General features: G+C 42.5%; 1 protein-coding gene across 7 annotated transcripts in view; it reads left to right on the top strand.

Annotated features, from left to right (window-relative positions):
- The window catches only part of GRK5 (G protein-coupled receptor kinase 5), a 229,624-nt gene that overhangs the window by 181,739 nt on the left and 34,364 nt on the right, over positions 1-13,521 (top strand). For 6 of the 7 annotated variants that reach the window (XR_012669420.1, XR_007357634.2, XM_048857809.2 and 3 more), the window contains 5 exons: positions 770-870; positions 4,648-4,740; positions 8,738-8,801; positions 9,686-9,826; positions 11,539-11,729. Coding sequence is in view for 5 of the 7 variants with exons in the window: in XM_048857809.2 (XP_048713766.1) it covers positions 770-870; positions 4,648-4,740; positions 8,738-8,801; positions 9,686-9,826; positions 11,539-11,729 (590 nt within the window). In the remaining 2 variants the exon portion in view is untranslated. Of the gene's footprint in view, positions 1-769; positions 871-4,643; positions 4,741-8,737; positions 8,802-9,685; positions 9,827-11,538; positions 11,730-13,521 lie in introns of all 7 variants that reach the window. The other variant, XM_048857814.2, reaches the window with a different exon arrangement.

Below are 13,521 nucleotides of genomic sequence, written 5' to 3'. Positions count from 1 at the left end.
CTGTTAACTGGTCTGAAATAGACCAATTTGGTGATCTTCCAGGCACATTGCAAAAGACATCTGTTTGACAGGGATTTTGCAGAGCGCTGAAGGTATGTTTCCTACAGCAATGAAGGGTGGAAAGGAGTTCTTGTAGGTAGTTGACTGGGAGAATTCCTGTCTGAAATGATTATTTTAATGTGTTGAGATTTCAATGTACTACTAACTATGTTCGGGTGCCCAGATTCATGTATAGGTGTCTTTTTAATATTATGTAAATCTGAATAAACAAATAAAATACATTCTTTCTGCTCTTGGTTTATGTTGAGCTCCTGCTGGGAAAAAAATGGATTATTTTAGACAACACAAAGAAGTATCAATGAGATGAAAACACTGGCAGAATTCTCTTTTGTTTTAAAGAATGAAGGACTAGTCCCTATGCAGTTCAGTATCACAGGTTTTTCATGGGATGTAAAATGTGGTCTGTGAACTCATAGAGTTGGCAGGCCAGCATCTTTTGCATATCCATGGAGATCAAGATGAGGTGAAAGTACAGAAGAGTGTATGAAAGGTTATCGCATTCATGTGGGGATACAGTGGAGCGTAGAGCAAATTACTACAGTATCGTACTTTTCTGCAGCACGACTCAGTTCTCAATTGCTCTTACACAACCCTTGGAGCTGACTTAGAATGGCCAAGAGCTTGGCTAATGAATATGTCTTAATGTGCTAGCAGGGAATCGGTTGCGCCTTATAACAAAGATAACACTGCTCTTTTCGTCTTTCCCTAGTCCCCAGTTTATGTTGCAGAAGTCAGTCAAGATCTTGTCCAGCAGACTGAGGAAAAACTTGAAATCAGCCCCTGCAAAGAGCTGTTTTCTCACTGTGCAAAGTAAGTATAACTTGACTTCCAAAGATCACACAGTTGCAGTGGTCAGACTTGTAAAAGACCGCGTCAGATAAGGGGAGGAAATTTTAATTTGGATCTGCACCTTGCATTTTCTTAAATTTACATTCATACTCTCAGACAAATAACTGACAAGTGATGAAATTGCTTCATCTGTATAAAATATAGTAAATATTTCCCTTCCACTATGCAGACTACATACAGGAACTTAGTGTTTCAGGTATTTGACAGAATGTTCTAGCCAAGTGAACCAGCCCTAGACTTCATGCTGTGTGGAAAGAGGTACAATGATAATGAATCCAAAGAAAACATCTCTGTTTCAAAGTGAATAAAAATTAAGTGGTTATACAGTCCATTTATACAGAGGAATGTGCAAATGTTGCCTGCATGGCTTTTCCTGAAAACCTTCAACAAAAGGATGGGGCTTTTAAAAAAATAATACCATCAGTCTGTCTATGGAGTTGAAATGTGTGTGCACTATTTAATCCTTTTGTCTGGGAAAAGGCTTATCAGTTTTGCAGAGGTGAAGCAATTGTGTTGTTGTGTCCTAAAGTTCCCAGTATGCAATTTGCATTTGAAAACACCGATCCTAGTACGTTTAATGCTAGTAGATCAGACACAAACAAAAATATGAAAAGGGGGGAACATCTAAAACAGTCCCATCTGGTCTCTGGCTGAGCACATTTTGTTTTTCCTAGGTGATGTAACGCGGATTTGAAAATGTGCTCTGCTGTCATTCACTGATTTGGCTCCTGTTGTTGACCTTTTCTGCTTTCAGTTATGCTTTGCGTTGGGAAAAGGTGTGGATTACTTCTGGCCCTCTGTTATAACAAATTGGTTTACTTGTATTGGCCTTGTGTCTGCTGGGATATTGATATAACTTACCCCAATTGAGTGCATGAGTCCTGAAGATGACAAAGGCAGAGCTTTGCTTGACTTAAAAAACCTGATATCGGTTTCCGTTTCTGAACTTGATTTCAAAGCTGACAGTTTACTGTAAAATGTATTCTGTTGATGCTGAGGATGGCAACAAAAAAGCAAATAACTGGTGAAAGGCAGCCATTGTTTGTTATAATATGTGAAGCTTTTAATTACTAGATGGCAAGCTTTGGACACCACTTAGTTGAGTTCTGTATTAAGAAGAATTTGAGATAACTGGCTAATTTATCTGTTTCAGTTCATAAATGGTTATGAAACCTCATTCATTAAAATGCTGATCATTTCACATGAACTGGAATGGGCTCAAAAGGAAGTTTGAAAAACTTGCTGTTGGTGTGGGCTAAATGTATTGCACCATGTTAATTTTGGAAGTGTGCATAGTCAAACCCAGACAGGGAAAGGACACACACAAATGAGCCCAGAGGAGGGCAACAAAAATGATTAGGGGGCTGGAGCACATGACTTATGAGGAGAGGCTGAGGGAACTGGGATTATTTAGTCTGCAGAAGAGAAGAATGAGGAGGGATTTGATAGCTGCTTTCAACTACCTGAAAGGGGGTTCCAAAGAGGATGGATCTAGACTGTTCTCAGTGGTAGCAGATGACAGAACGAGGAGTAATGGTCTCAAGTTGCAGTGGGGAGGTTTAGGTTGGATATTAGGAAAAACTTTTTCACCAGGAGGGTGATGAATCACTAGAATAGGTTACCTAGGGAGGTGGTGGAATATCCTTCCTTAGAGGTTTTTAAGGTCAGGCTTGAGAAAGACCTGGCTGGGATGATTTAGTTGGGGATTGGTCCTGCTTTGAGCAAGGGGTTGAACTAGATGACCTCCTGAGGTCCCTTCCAACCCTGATATTCTATGATTTTATGAAATGTGATGTTTGCCTGCCTTTATGTGTTGTAGCAAGGATTTATTTCAAATACATCTCCATGGATAAGACTGATCCCCTGGAGAAATATATATATTTGCATGTGTTTCCCTTGTTTTGTTTTTTAATAGCTGCAGTGGCATGTACCACTGTTATCTTGTTGGGTCTAGGTGTGATTTTGGATTTTTTTTTCTTTTTGTTAGTAACCCGCTAATATTGAGATTTTCTTCTGTAAACAAGACTTCTGAGAAAAAATATTTGCTGTCATTGAGACATATACCACATGACCTGTGTGTCCTATCAAAACTAATCAAGACAACTTGAATTGGAATCTTGAATGTAAAATACTAACAATTAACTCCTCATTTACAATCTACAAAACAAGAATTACTAGGAAATAATTTCAAACAAACAACAAATTCCAGAAAATTAAAAATGGCTCATGGGCAATTAATGAATGGAGAAAAGCTAAATTCAGGAGATAAATTATTAACAATGAATAATTTGCTCAGCTCGAGAACCATATCAGTTAGATAATGAGAAGACCTAGTCCCAAAGCACACTTGTTCCTCAATGGGACATACCATAGAAATGTTTCCTTTCTCTCAGAGCTGCGTTCTATTTAGAGAGGTTCTTGTGTGATGTCGTCATTCTCGACGGGTTTATACCTGTACTTGTCTGGATGTCATTTTCTGTCTCTGAAATCCTTTTCTAAATTAAAGTGTATTTGGCTAGAAAGCATGCCATGCCTTCCATTGCACTGGTTGGTCACAAGGTAAGACTAGTTCCAGCAGTTCTAGCCAATCAGGAGACCAAGAGCTATCAGAGGAGCCCTGATTGACTAATCTTTAGACTCTATACGATTAGATGCCTCCTTTTCCCCTCAAGTAACTCTGGGCCATTGTGCTGTGAGGCTGCGGGGAGAGCAACTCTCATTCCCTGTGCTGTGTCTCTTCCACGCTGGGCTAAGCTCTGCCCCCCGATGACATGCCAGCAGAGGTACTAGCTCACCAATCAGCAGTGGCCTGAAAGGACAGGACAGCAATCAGTTATACAGCAGCAGACCCTGCACATAAATGCCTGAGGCCTGTCTCATCTTATTTCTCTCAGCCCTGCCCCTCAGCCAGTCTGACAGGACTTCTCTATGCCTCTGGCCACTTGCTGCCTATCCCACACTAATTCTCTGGCACATTTTCACTGGCTTTCTACCAAAGCTTTGCATCCACCACATGACCACCCAAGGCCCCTTCCTGACACAGGTCCAGATCCACAGGCCCATCCCACTTTCTTCATTTGTTTCATTCTGCTAGCAACATAGCTCTTGGGCAGGGTCCTTTGGCTTAATTCAGTAATATTTTGCTTTCTTTGGACTAAAATTACTTCTTCCCAAAAGCATGAGTTTTGACTGACTCCTTTGCTTTAGCTAACAGCATCCCTGATGGTCACTCGATAATTGAGATGTCAATGCCAGAAAGTTTGAGTCCAGATCTGAACATTCCCCAAAGTTCAGGAAGACTGACTCCGGTGGGGTTTGGTTTGGCCCCCTCCCCAAGTTATTAACTGCCCTAGTGGCTAAGGGCCTAATCCAAAGTCCAAAAAGTCAATGGGAGCCTTTCCATTGCCTTCAATAGACTTTGGATCAAGACCTACATGCCCCCTACATATGACTTCACTGTTAGCTACCATTGTTACCGGCTCTTGGTGCCAGCCAGCTGAAGAGTTTCAGAACCAGTGCCTTTGTCAACACACACGGCGGCACACTAGTACCACACATGGTGAGGTACAGCGTACATGACACATTGTTCCAGTGTAGCTCCTACTGATTAAAACTGTGACTAAAACAAGGTGGAAATAAACGAAGCAACATTGCTTTAGAGCAAGACTGAAATTCCTTTTTTTTTTTCTTCAAGTTCAGGATTATAAAATGCTTATATATCTTTTTCATCTGAGACAGATCTGTCCTTGACTACCTAAGTGGAGAGCCATTTCAAGAATACCTAGGCAGCATGTACTTTGATAGGTTTCTGCAGTGGAAGTGGTTGGAAAGGTAAGCACTGCTCTTTTAAAAATATATATATATTTTCAGTTTCTATGCAAAACGTGCAGTCTGTGAGTCAAAAAAGCATGCGTTGCTCCCACTGGTTTTTAAATCAAAGGCAGAATTTGGCCCTATCTTTGAGTTACAAACTATTTTAGAATGTAAAATTACAACGAATGAGAAGAGGGATGGGGGAAATGACATAAATTATTGTAGTGAGAATTTGCCTGACCATCCAGACATTTACTAGAACCTCCCTTCCCATTGGCTTTCCCTCTTGCCTCCTAGACTCCATATAACAGCTCTCAGATTTTGCTCTCCTCCATTCTCCCTCTTTCCCTCCACAAAGACCCCTTGTGCCATGCTCTCTGCGCCCTTAAGCTATGCTTCAGGATTTCCATTCTTCTCAGAAAGGCTTCCCCAAGCTTAGTATTTGGTCATAAGTGCCCATTGTTAGAAGGGTCAAAAAACCGATTGAGGCTTTGTCCTGCAGAATGAAACCAGATAAGAATCAAACTTACCTCAGGGCTAGATCCCATTTCACCCACTAGCTGAGTTCCTCCAACCATGAACCAGTCTACACCAACTATAGCCAAGATAGCAGTGGTCCTCCTTGTATGTGCACAGACTCAGGAATAATCTCCTCCCCTTCCCTCCACTCTCTAGAATACCACTTTCCTCAAGATAGTGAGGATATGTCTACACTACAGTGATACTGCGGCACATGCCGCCGTGGCACTGTAGTGTAATGCTTCCTATGTTGGCGGAAGGGGTTTCTCCATTGATGAAGGTAATCCATCTCTCCGAGAGGCGACAGCTAGGTCTGTGGAACAATTCTTCTGCTGATCTTGCTGCATCTACAGTAGGTTGACCCAAGTATGTTGCACAGGGCGTGACATTTTTCACAGCCCTGAGTGATGTAGCTAGGTTGATTTAATATTTAGGTGTAGACCAGACTATATTGAAGTTGTAGGCCACAGATAACACCTTGGGAAGCTACATTGCAGAATGTGGGTTGTGCACCATAGACCTATAGGATGAGATTTTCAAAGCTGCTTGAGGAATTTTGACACCCAATTCCCATTAAAATTAATGGGAACTGGGTATCCAAATTTACTTATGTGGCTTCAAAAAATCTCTTCCCTAATAGTTACTGTGCTCCCTGTCACAAAAAGTTTTTCATTGCAGACAAATAGATGTTTGCATCCTGTTGCAAATATGTTTAAATGACCCACTTTAGCAGTTACATCCTACCTACATGTGTCTATGATGTGAAGTTTTAGATGTGCATCTAATCTCCAGTTTTCACATTTGCAAACAGCATGATAAGCAATGCTAAACCAGATTCTGCTTGCTAGAAAAGTTAATAATAAAACAGAAAAACACCCTAGCTATGGCTAGTGTGTTGTAGTGTTTAACTTCCAGTACACTGGGTACCATTTAAAAAAAAAAACATTCTGCAATTTGAGCCGTCCTTTTGCGTAGCTAACCTTTGAATGCTGATGACCAAGACAGATCTATGATAACTTTTTGGAGGACCCACTATTTCTGTTTTTATAACACAAAGGAAAATACAGCATGTGTGTCCTAGGGCCAAAATTATTAGGTACACATTTCCAGGCACACTTCATTTTCAGGAATCCTTAGGGGCTTTGACCTGCCAAGACAAAGAAACGTGTATTCTTTGTTGGCTGGTGCCACAGCGGATTGGTGCCGCTGGCTAATGGTGTCTGTAACTCTGAGTTAAAGGCATTCCACACTTTCCACAAACTGAATTACAAGATTTCAGAGTAGCAGCCGTGTTAGTCTGTATCCGCATAAAGAAAAGGAGTACTTATGGCACCTTAGAGACTAACAAATTTATTTGAGCATAAGCTTTCGTGAGCTACAGCTCACTTCATCAGATGCATTCAGTGGTTGCATGCATCCGATGAAGTGAGCTGTAGCTCACGAAAGCTTATGCTCAAATAAATGTGTTCATCGCTAAGGTGCCACAAGTCCTCCTTTTCTTTTTGTGAATTACAAGAGAAGATTTAGGGCCAGATTCTCAGCTTGTGTAAATCAGCAAAATTCAGATGAAATCAACGGAGCTGTGCCAATTGCACCAGCTAAAAATCTAGCTCTTAAAATTAAATACCATTTGGCTGATGGTCAGTCATTTCAGGTCAGTACATGCCATATTCCACATGAAAACCAGAGCATCCAGTGTTCACTGTTATGCTCTATTTTCTTTCTTCCACTTAAATTGAAAAAGATCAGATGTTTCCTATCAAGTCTGACCTTTTTCAGTCTACTGTCACATCTAGGATTTGGAATTTTGTCCAATGCATTGAAGATTTTTATCCCCTCCCCCCCCAAAAAAAACAAAACCAAAACCAAAACAAACAAACTTGACAAGACATCAGATGAGCCCACTTAGTTTAGGAAACTGAAGAGACTTTCCAGCATTAAACAAAGACAACTTCACTAGCATGGAATGATTAACAGCTCATTCTGAGAGCCTGTTGGCTTCAACAGAACAGCTAAATGCTCAGTTTATTCCAGGGATACTGGCAAATACATAGTTATCACGGTTAATTGGTGCTTTTAACCCTACTAGTGTTTGCAATATTTTCGTAGAAGCTTGAAAATCACATTTTCCCCTTCCAGTTTGGTCCATTCCCATTTCATTTATATAAGGCTTCCTTCTCCCTCCCTCACGCTTGCTGTTTTTTAAAATAGAGCACAAATGAACATGGTTCACCTTAATGTTTACTTCCTTTGTTATCATCAGCCACAGTGAGCTGTAGCTCACGAAAGCTCATGCTCAAATAAATTGGTTAGTCTCTAAGGTGCCACAAGTACTCCTTTTCTTTTTGCACATCCTTTGTGTTGGTCTCACAGCTATGCTATTTAACTTGTGCTCAGTTTGCTGCCCTACAGCAGCAAAACAAAGCTACTATAGGGTTCATATGAATATTCATTAGCAGTAGCTTTTACTATAGTTTTATTTCATTCCTTAGTGACAGAGTGGTGATTTAAAAAGTAAGGTATTTGAAATCAAATATTCTCCAGCAAATTATAAAAATGTAAGGGAGGTAAATGTTAGAATTAGGATTGGAGGTCTGCCTTTTATGGGAAAATTGTATAACATTTAATAGAGATGAAGTTCTATAGAAGTTATTCTAAAATAAATATAGAAACAGGCCTGAATGGAAAACCAGTCTGCAGATTGTAAGCTCCTTGGGGCAGGGACTAATGTTTTTGGTCTGTGTTTGCACAGCCCCTAGCACAGTGGGGTCCTGGTCTATGACCTAGGTGCTGTGGTGATACAAATAATAAATAACAACAACAGGCTTTCATGACAACTACATGAGACTGAGTTGGGCCAGTGGGAAAGTACATTACAAATATGGCTGCTCAATTCCCTCTTCCTTGCCCATTCCATTCCTGCCTTCCCGCACTAAACCCCACTGCAATAGGACACAGAAAGAGTCCCTGAGAAGCTTGACTTCATGACACAAATGGGACACAGGCTCCCTATCAGTCCAATGAGCCTGAAGGATTTCCACCCAAGGTAAGGCACTCTGTGCCCATGGAGGAAGGGGCAAGATTTGACCCTTAATAGATACCTGTGAATTATCGGATGATTCATAGCATGATTGTGTCTTTTCAAACTCTTCTGACTCCTCATTTTTTTTTTTTAAAAAACCCTATATGATGGAAAGTCAGGTCCCCATGTACTCCTAAGACTTTGTCAGAAATTATGCTGCACACCAGTGACTCACTAATGTGTTGTATTTTATTACAGCTTAATATGTTGGAATTGAAAAGTTCAAGCCATACACAGTATTGCAGTAATGTAATTACATAATTATGTAGTCTATTAGATAATGTGATTGCCTTGAAATAATGTGATTATACAATATTTAGCTATTTTGTTCTTTCGAAAGTATGATCTGAAATAAATAAATCTTAGAGAGTGCATTAAATGTAGAGTTTCTTTTTATATTTCCTTTTCTTTCAGGCAACCAGTAACGAAAAACACATTTAGGCAGTACAGGGTACTAGGAAAAGGTGGTTTTGGGGAGGTGAGTAATTCTGAAAGCTTCTGTTAAGAATGTTTCTCACCTCACAGGCACTGCAGGTTAAAAGAAATCTTTTTCATAAGAAAGAGGATGGTTTTAACCACTTAATTGCTGACAGTTTTCTGGTAACATTTCATAAGATTATAACCCTCCAGGGTCACTTACAGAAATGACTCTCTTGTTTTGTTTGTTAGTTACTTTTGAATCATGCTCACGCAGTTATTATCTGTATCACAATAGCAACTAGAGGCCTCTGCTTAGATCAGGGCATCATCTAAATGCACAGTATGAAACAGGGCCCTGCCCTGAAGAGTGTATAATCTAAGGATTCATCTACACAGCAAAAAAACCCTGCGTCAGTAAGTCTCAGAGCCCAGGTCGACTGATTCAGGTTTGCACGGTGGAGCTAAAAATAGTCGTGCAGATGTTCAGCTCTGGCTGGAGCCTGGGCTCTGAAACACAGCAAGGGTCTTGGAGCCTGGGCTCCAAGCCTGAACGTTTACACTGCTCTTTTTAGCCTCGCAGTGTGAGCCCGAGTCAGTTTACCCAGGCTCTGAGGCTTGCTGCCATGTTGATTTTTCTGCTGTGTAGACATACCCTAAGTAGACGAGGCAGACAAAGGGTGGGAGTGGAAACAGGTATAGAAAGGTGAAATGACTACAGTAAGTTTCTAAAGCAGGTCAGTTCCAGAACCAGGGTGAGAACCCTTGTCTCTGGATGCTCTGTCCTGTGCCCTACGCAGTAGGCTACGCTGCTTCTCACACCATTAGCAAGCCCTTAAAAAAGCCTGCAGACAAATCAGACGGTGAGGTACTAAACTTTAGAGATAAAGGGTATTTTCTTTAAGCTACCCAAGTAATTGTTTTTCCCTTCTCTTTAATTTTTAGGTCTGTGCTTGCCAAGTCCGAGCGACAGGGAAAATGTATGCCTGCAAAAGATTAGAGAAGAAGAGAATAAAAAAGAGGAAAGGCGAATCCATGGCACTAAATGAAAAGCAGATTTTAGAAAAAGTCAATAGTCAATTTGTAGTGAGTATTGAACTCCTCTCTCTGGGTCCAGTTACATTGTCAGTCCCTGTGCATAATTCTTGTTGACTTCAGTGCCTCCAATTGGCTTCATGGTACACATAGTGGCAGTGGAAGCTGGCCAACTCTGTAATGCTTACTCAGTTTACCGGAGCCCTTCTCTTTTCCATTCAACTGATTCTAGTTTTGGCTTGTAGTATGTGAGATGTGCATCAAATGTGGTGGCTACTTCTATTTAGGGAATTTAAAATGTTTACTCTTTGCAGTCTCCAGTTGTATTGGGGTTGTGTCAGGCTGAGCTATGTTTATCCCCAGTGATTGCCTGATTTCCCAGTACTTGGGTGAGAGAGGGATTTGGTGAGAGTGAGCTGGCTGAGGCTCAACCCAGTAAGACGAAGATGATGGTGCTTGGCTAGCAGGAAACATCTAGTCAATATGGGCCTGGTCTGTCCTGTCGGGGTGCCAACCCCCTGAGGTTGGCCAGGAGTCTCCCAGAATCGGCCTCAATCTCCTGGTTGCTATTGAAAGCAATCCGGGAGATTTTAATTGGCCAAAAGTCCGGTCAGCAGTGCAGTGGGGCATAGGCAGGCTCCCTACCTGCCCTGGCTCTGCGTGGCTCCCGGAAATGGCTAGCATGTCCGGCTCCTAGGCTCAGGGGCAGCCAGGAGGTCTCTGTGCACTGCCCCCGCCCCAGGAACCAGCTCCACAGCTCCCATTGGCTGGGAACCGTGACCAATGGGAGCTGCAGGGGCGGTGCCTGAAGGCAAGGGCAGCACACAGAGCTGCCTGCCCACCCTTGAGCCTAGGAGCCGCAGGGACATGCTGCTGCTTCGAGGAGCCACCTGAGGTAAGCACCGCCCGGCCGGAGCCTGCACACCTCACCCCAACCCCGTGCTCCAGCCCTGAGCCCCCTCTCGCACCCAAACTTCCTCCCAGATCCTACACCTCAAACCTCCTCCTGCACCCCAACCCCCTGCCCCAGGCTCAGCCCGGAGCTCCCTCCCACACTCCGAACCCCTCGGCTCCAGCCCAGAGCCCACACCCCCTCCTGCACCTCAACCCCCTGCCCCAGCCCGGTGAAAGTGAGTGAGGCTGGGGGAGAGTCAGCGACAGAGGGTGGGAGGATGGGGTGAGCAGGGGCAGAGCCTCGGAGAAGGGGTGGGGCAAGGGTGTGACCTCGGGGAGGGGGCGGGGCAAGGGTGTTTGGGTTTGTGCGATTAGACAGTCAGCAACCCTACCGTCCTGTGACTGAGGGTATGTCTACATAGATTTTGGAGCAAGCGGGAGCAAGCCTCCCAGCATGGATTGACAGACTCAGGCCAGCAGGGCTCTTGCTCTAAAAATAGTAGTAGAGACAGTGTTTTGCAGTTGTGACTAAGGCTCTGAAACGTAAGGAAGGGAGTGGGCCTCAGAGCCTGAGCTCCAGCCGGAGCTGCAACTGCAAAGTACGGCCTACGCAGCTATTTTTAAAGCACCAGCTTGAGGCCCCAGAGGATTCAAAATATCAGTCCATCATATTCTAATTGCTGGGGGGTTTAATGTGGTTTTGTAAAACAAGCTTGATGGTGCAAGAAGGCTTCTATCTTCTCCGCACTTTGGTTTGTTTACAACACATTGTTGTCAAATTTTGGCACTTTTACTGTACAAAAGTTAGCAATGACTTCAACACAATTTATGACGGAACTGCGAGTGCTATTTTACAACTATCTTTCTAGGTTAACTTAGCCTATGCCTATGAAACAAAGGATGCACTGTGTTTAGTTCTGACCATAATGAATGGGGGTGACTTGAAGTTCCACATCTACAACATGGGCAACCCAGGCTTTGAGGAGGAGAGAGCTTTGTTTTATGCAGCAGAGATTCTTTGTGGCTTGGAAGATCTGCATAGAGAAAACACGGTATACAGGTAAGCTTTCCTCAGTGTCTTGGGATAGTCATCAGGTGAAGCTTGAATTGTAGGCCCCATTTCAGTGCAATACCTCCTACATGCTTATGCGGTGTCTCGGATTTCTCAGGGCTTTGGAGGAATACAATAAGACACAATAATAATGGAAGGAAGCAGTAGCTTTACAGAATACATTCTGTATAGATGATATAGAACATACTATATAGAACTCACTAAAGCTTCCAAAATCCTGTCTCAACTTGCATGTATAAAACCTAGACAGATTCTGTCGGAGTTATTTCTCCTAAGCTACTTCTTAGTCAGTATTATACAGAGATTATCCTGGGACATGAAACTTCTGTTTTTACTAGTTAGATTGTGGTAGTGACTGTAATGTGCTATGTACTTCCCAAACAGAAAAGAAGACAGAAGGGTACAGATTAAAAATACAAAGGTAAAGGATGGTGGAAAGGGATGTAACATGCAAGCAAAATGATGAGAGTGATTATGCACACATAGTTTGTTAACTACATGGTTGAGTTTTGTTGTTGTTTTTTAAATTAACACACTGGGTGTAATTCTCCTATCATGAATGCTGGTGTAACTCAGGAGTGACTCTCATAAAGTCAAAAGGAATTGTGGATAGGGGGATTATCCCTCTTCCTTCCGTCAAGGTAGCCAAATATGTTTTTTTTCTTAACGACCAGAGAGGTTTAAACGTGGTGAGACGAGAATCTGCATATTTCCCTCCCATCACACTGTCTTCAGAAACACCACAGGTGTACTGAGAATATGCAGCACCATGAGATAATTACAGACCAAATTCCCCTCCCCACCCAACCTTCCCCTCTTCGGCCCCTTCAGAACGACACATTAGGCATTCTCTGTGGGTTTCTCATTCACTTGCTTTCTCTTTCTTTCTTTCCCTCAAGAAGCAACATTGTTGTTGGAAATGGACAGGTCAGTCAGCAGGGAGACCTATAAGCAGGGAAAAGAAAAGAATAATGACATTAGAAAGCATGTGGTCCTCCAGAAGGTGAGGGATTTATTCCTCTTCCTTCCAGTAGGGTGAATAAAACAATAGGTGTCTGAATGAAAGGACACTGATTTGAGCTTCAGAGAAGTCATGCAAGTGAGGCATGCTATAGACCATGTCATAACCTTGATCCAGGTCTGCAGCGTCAAGCTGAACGGATGCCGAATGTGCAGCTAGTAGGCAAAAAAAGACCCCAAGCCTGAAAAACTCAGCATGCGGTTCTTGATGAGGGTTAAACACTCTTTTATGGCACATCGGGTGCAGAGCAGGAGGACAGATAGTGTGTCTGAGCTCTCCACCTCCATATTGGCTGAGCATCTCATTGCACCAGGACACCATGTACAAATGCTTTTGCAGAAGAGGTCAGGGATTTCTTGCTGAATCAGCAGGCTGGATGCAGAGTCAATTTCCATGGATGCCAGGAATATTTTTTTTCAAATGGCGCTCTAATATACTTTAAAATAATATGTAATGTTTGTTTTCCTGAGCCTGGCTTGTGAAATCATTATTACTGGCATTCTATACTGCAGAGGTCCTGTGTATTGATAAGGTACCATCCAAGGGGCATTACTTCCAGGAAGATAATGTGTTTTGACATGAGACCACAATTTAAATCATGAATGTGGCCATACAGCGTCTGGTGCTATCTTTATTGTGAGGAATAGGATAAGGAATGAAGCATTTATTGCAATTTTATACCAGTTCTGGCTGTGATCTTGCTAACTCTCACAGGGAGTGTCAGGGAGTATTTTGGGAGAGGAAACTTCTGAGAGGAGT

The sequence above is a fragment of the Caretta caretta genome, chromosome 7 (assembly GCF_965140235.1).
Source record: "Caretta caretta isolate rCarCar2 chromosome 7, rCarCar1.hap1, whole genome shotgun sequence".
NCBI lineage: Eukaryota > Metazoa > Chordata > Testudines > Cheloniidae > Caretta > Caretta caretta.
Note: the sequence above shows the minus strand (reverse complement) of the source record. Positions and strands in the feature narration are given on the sequence as shown.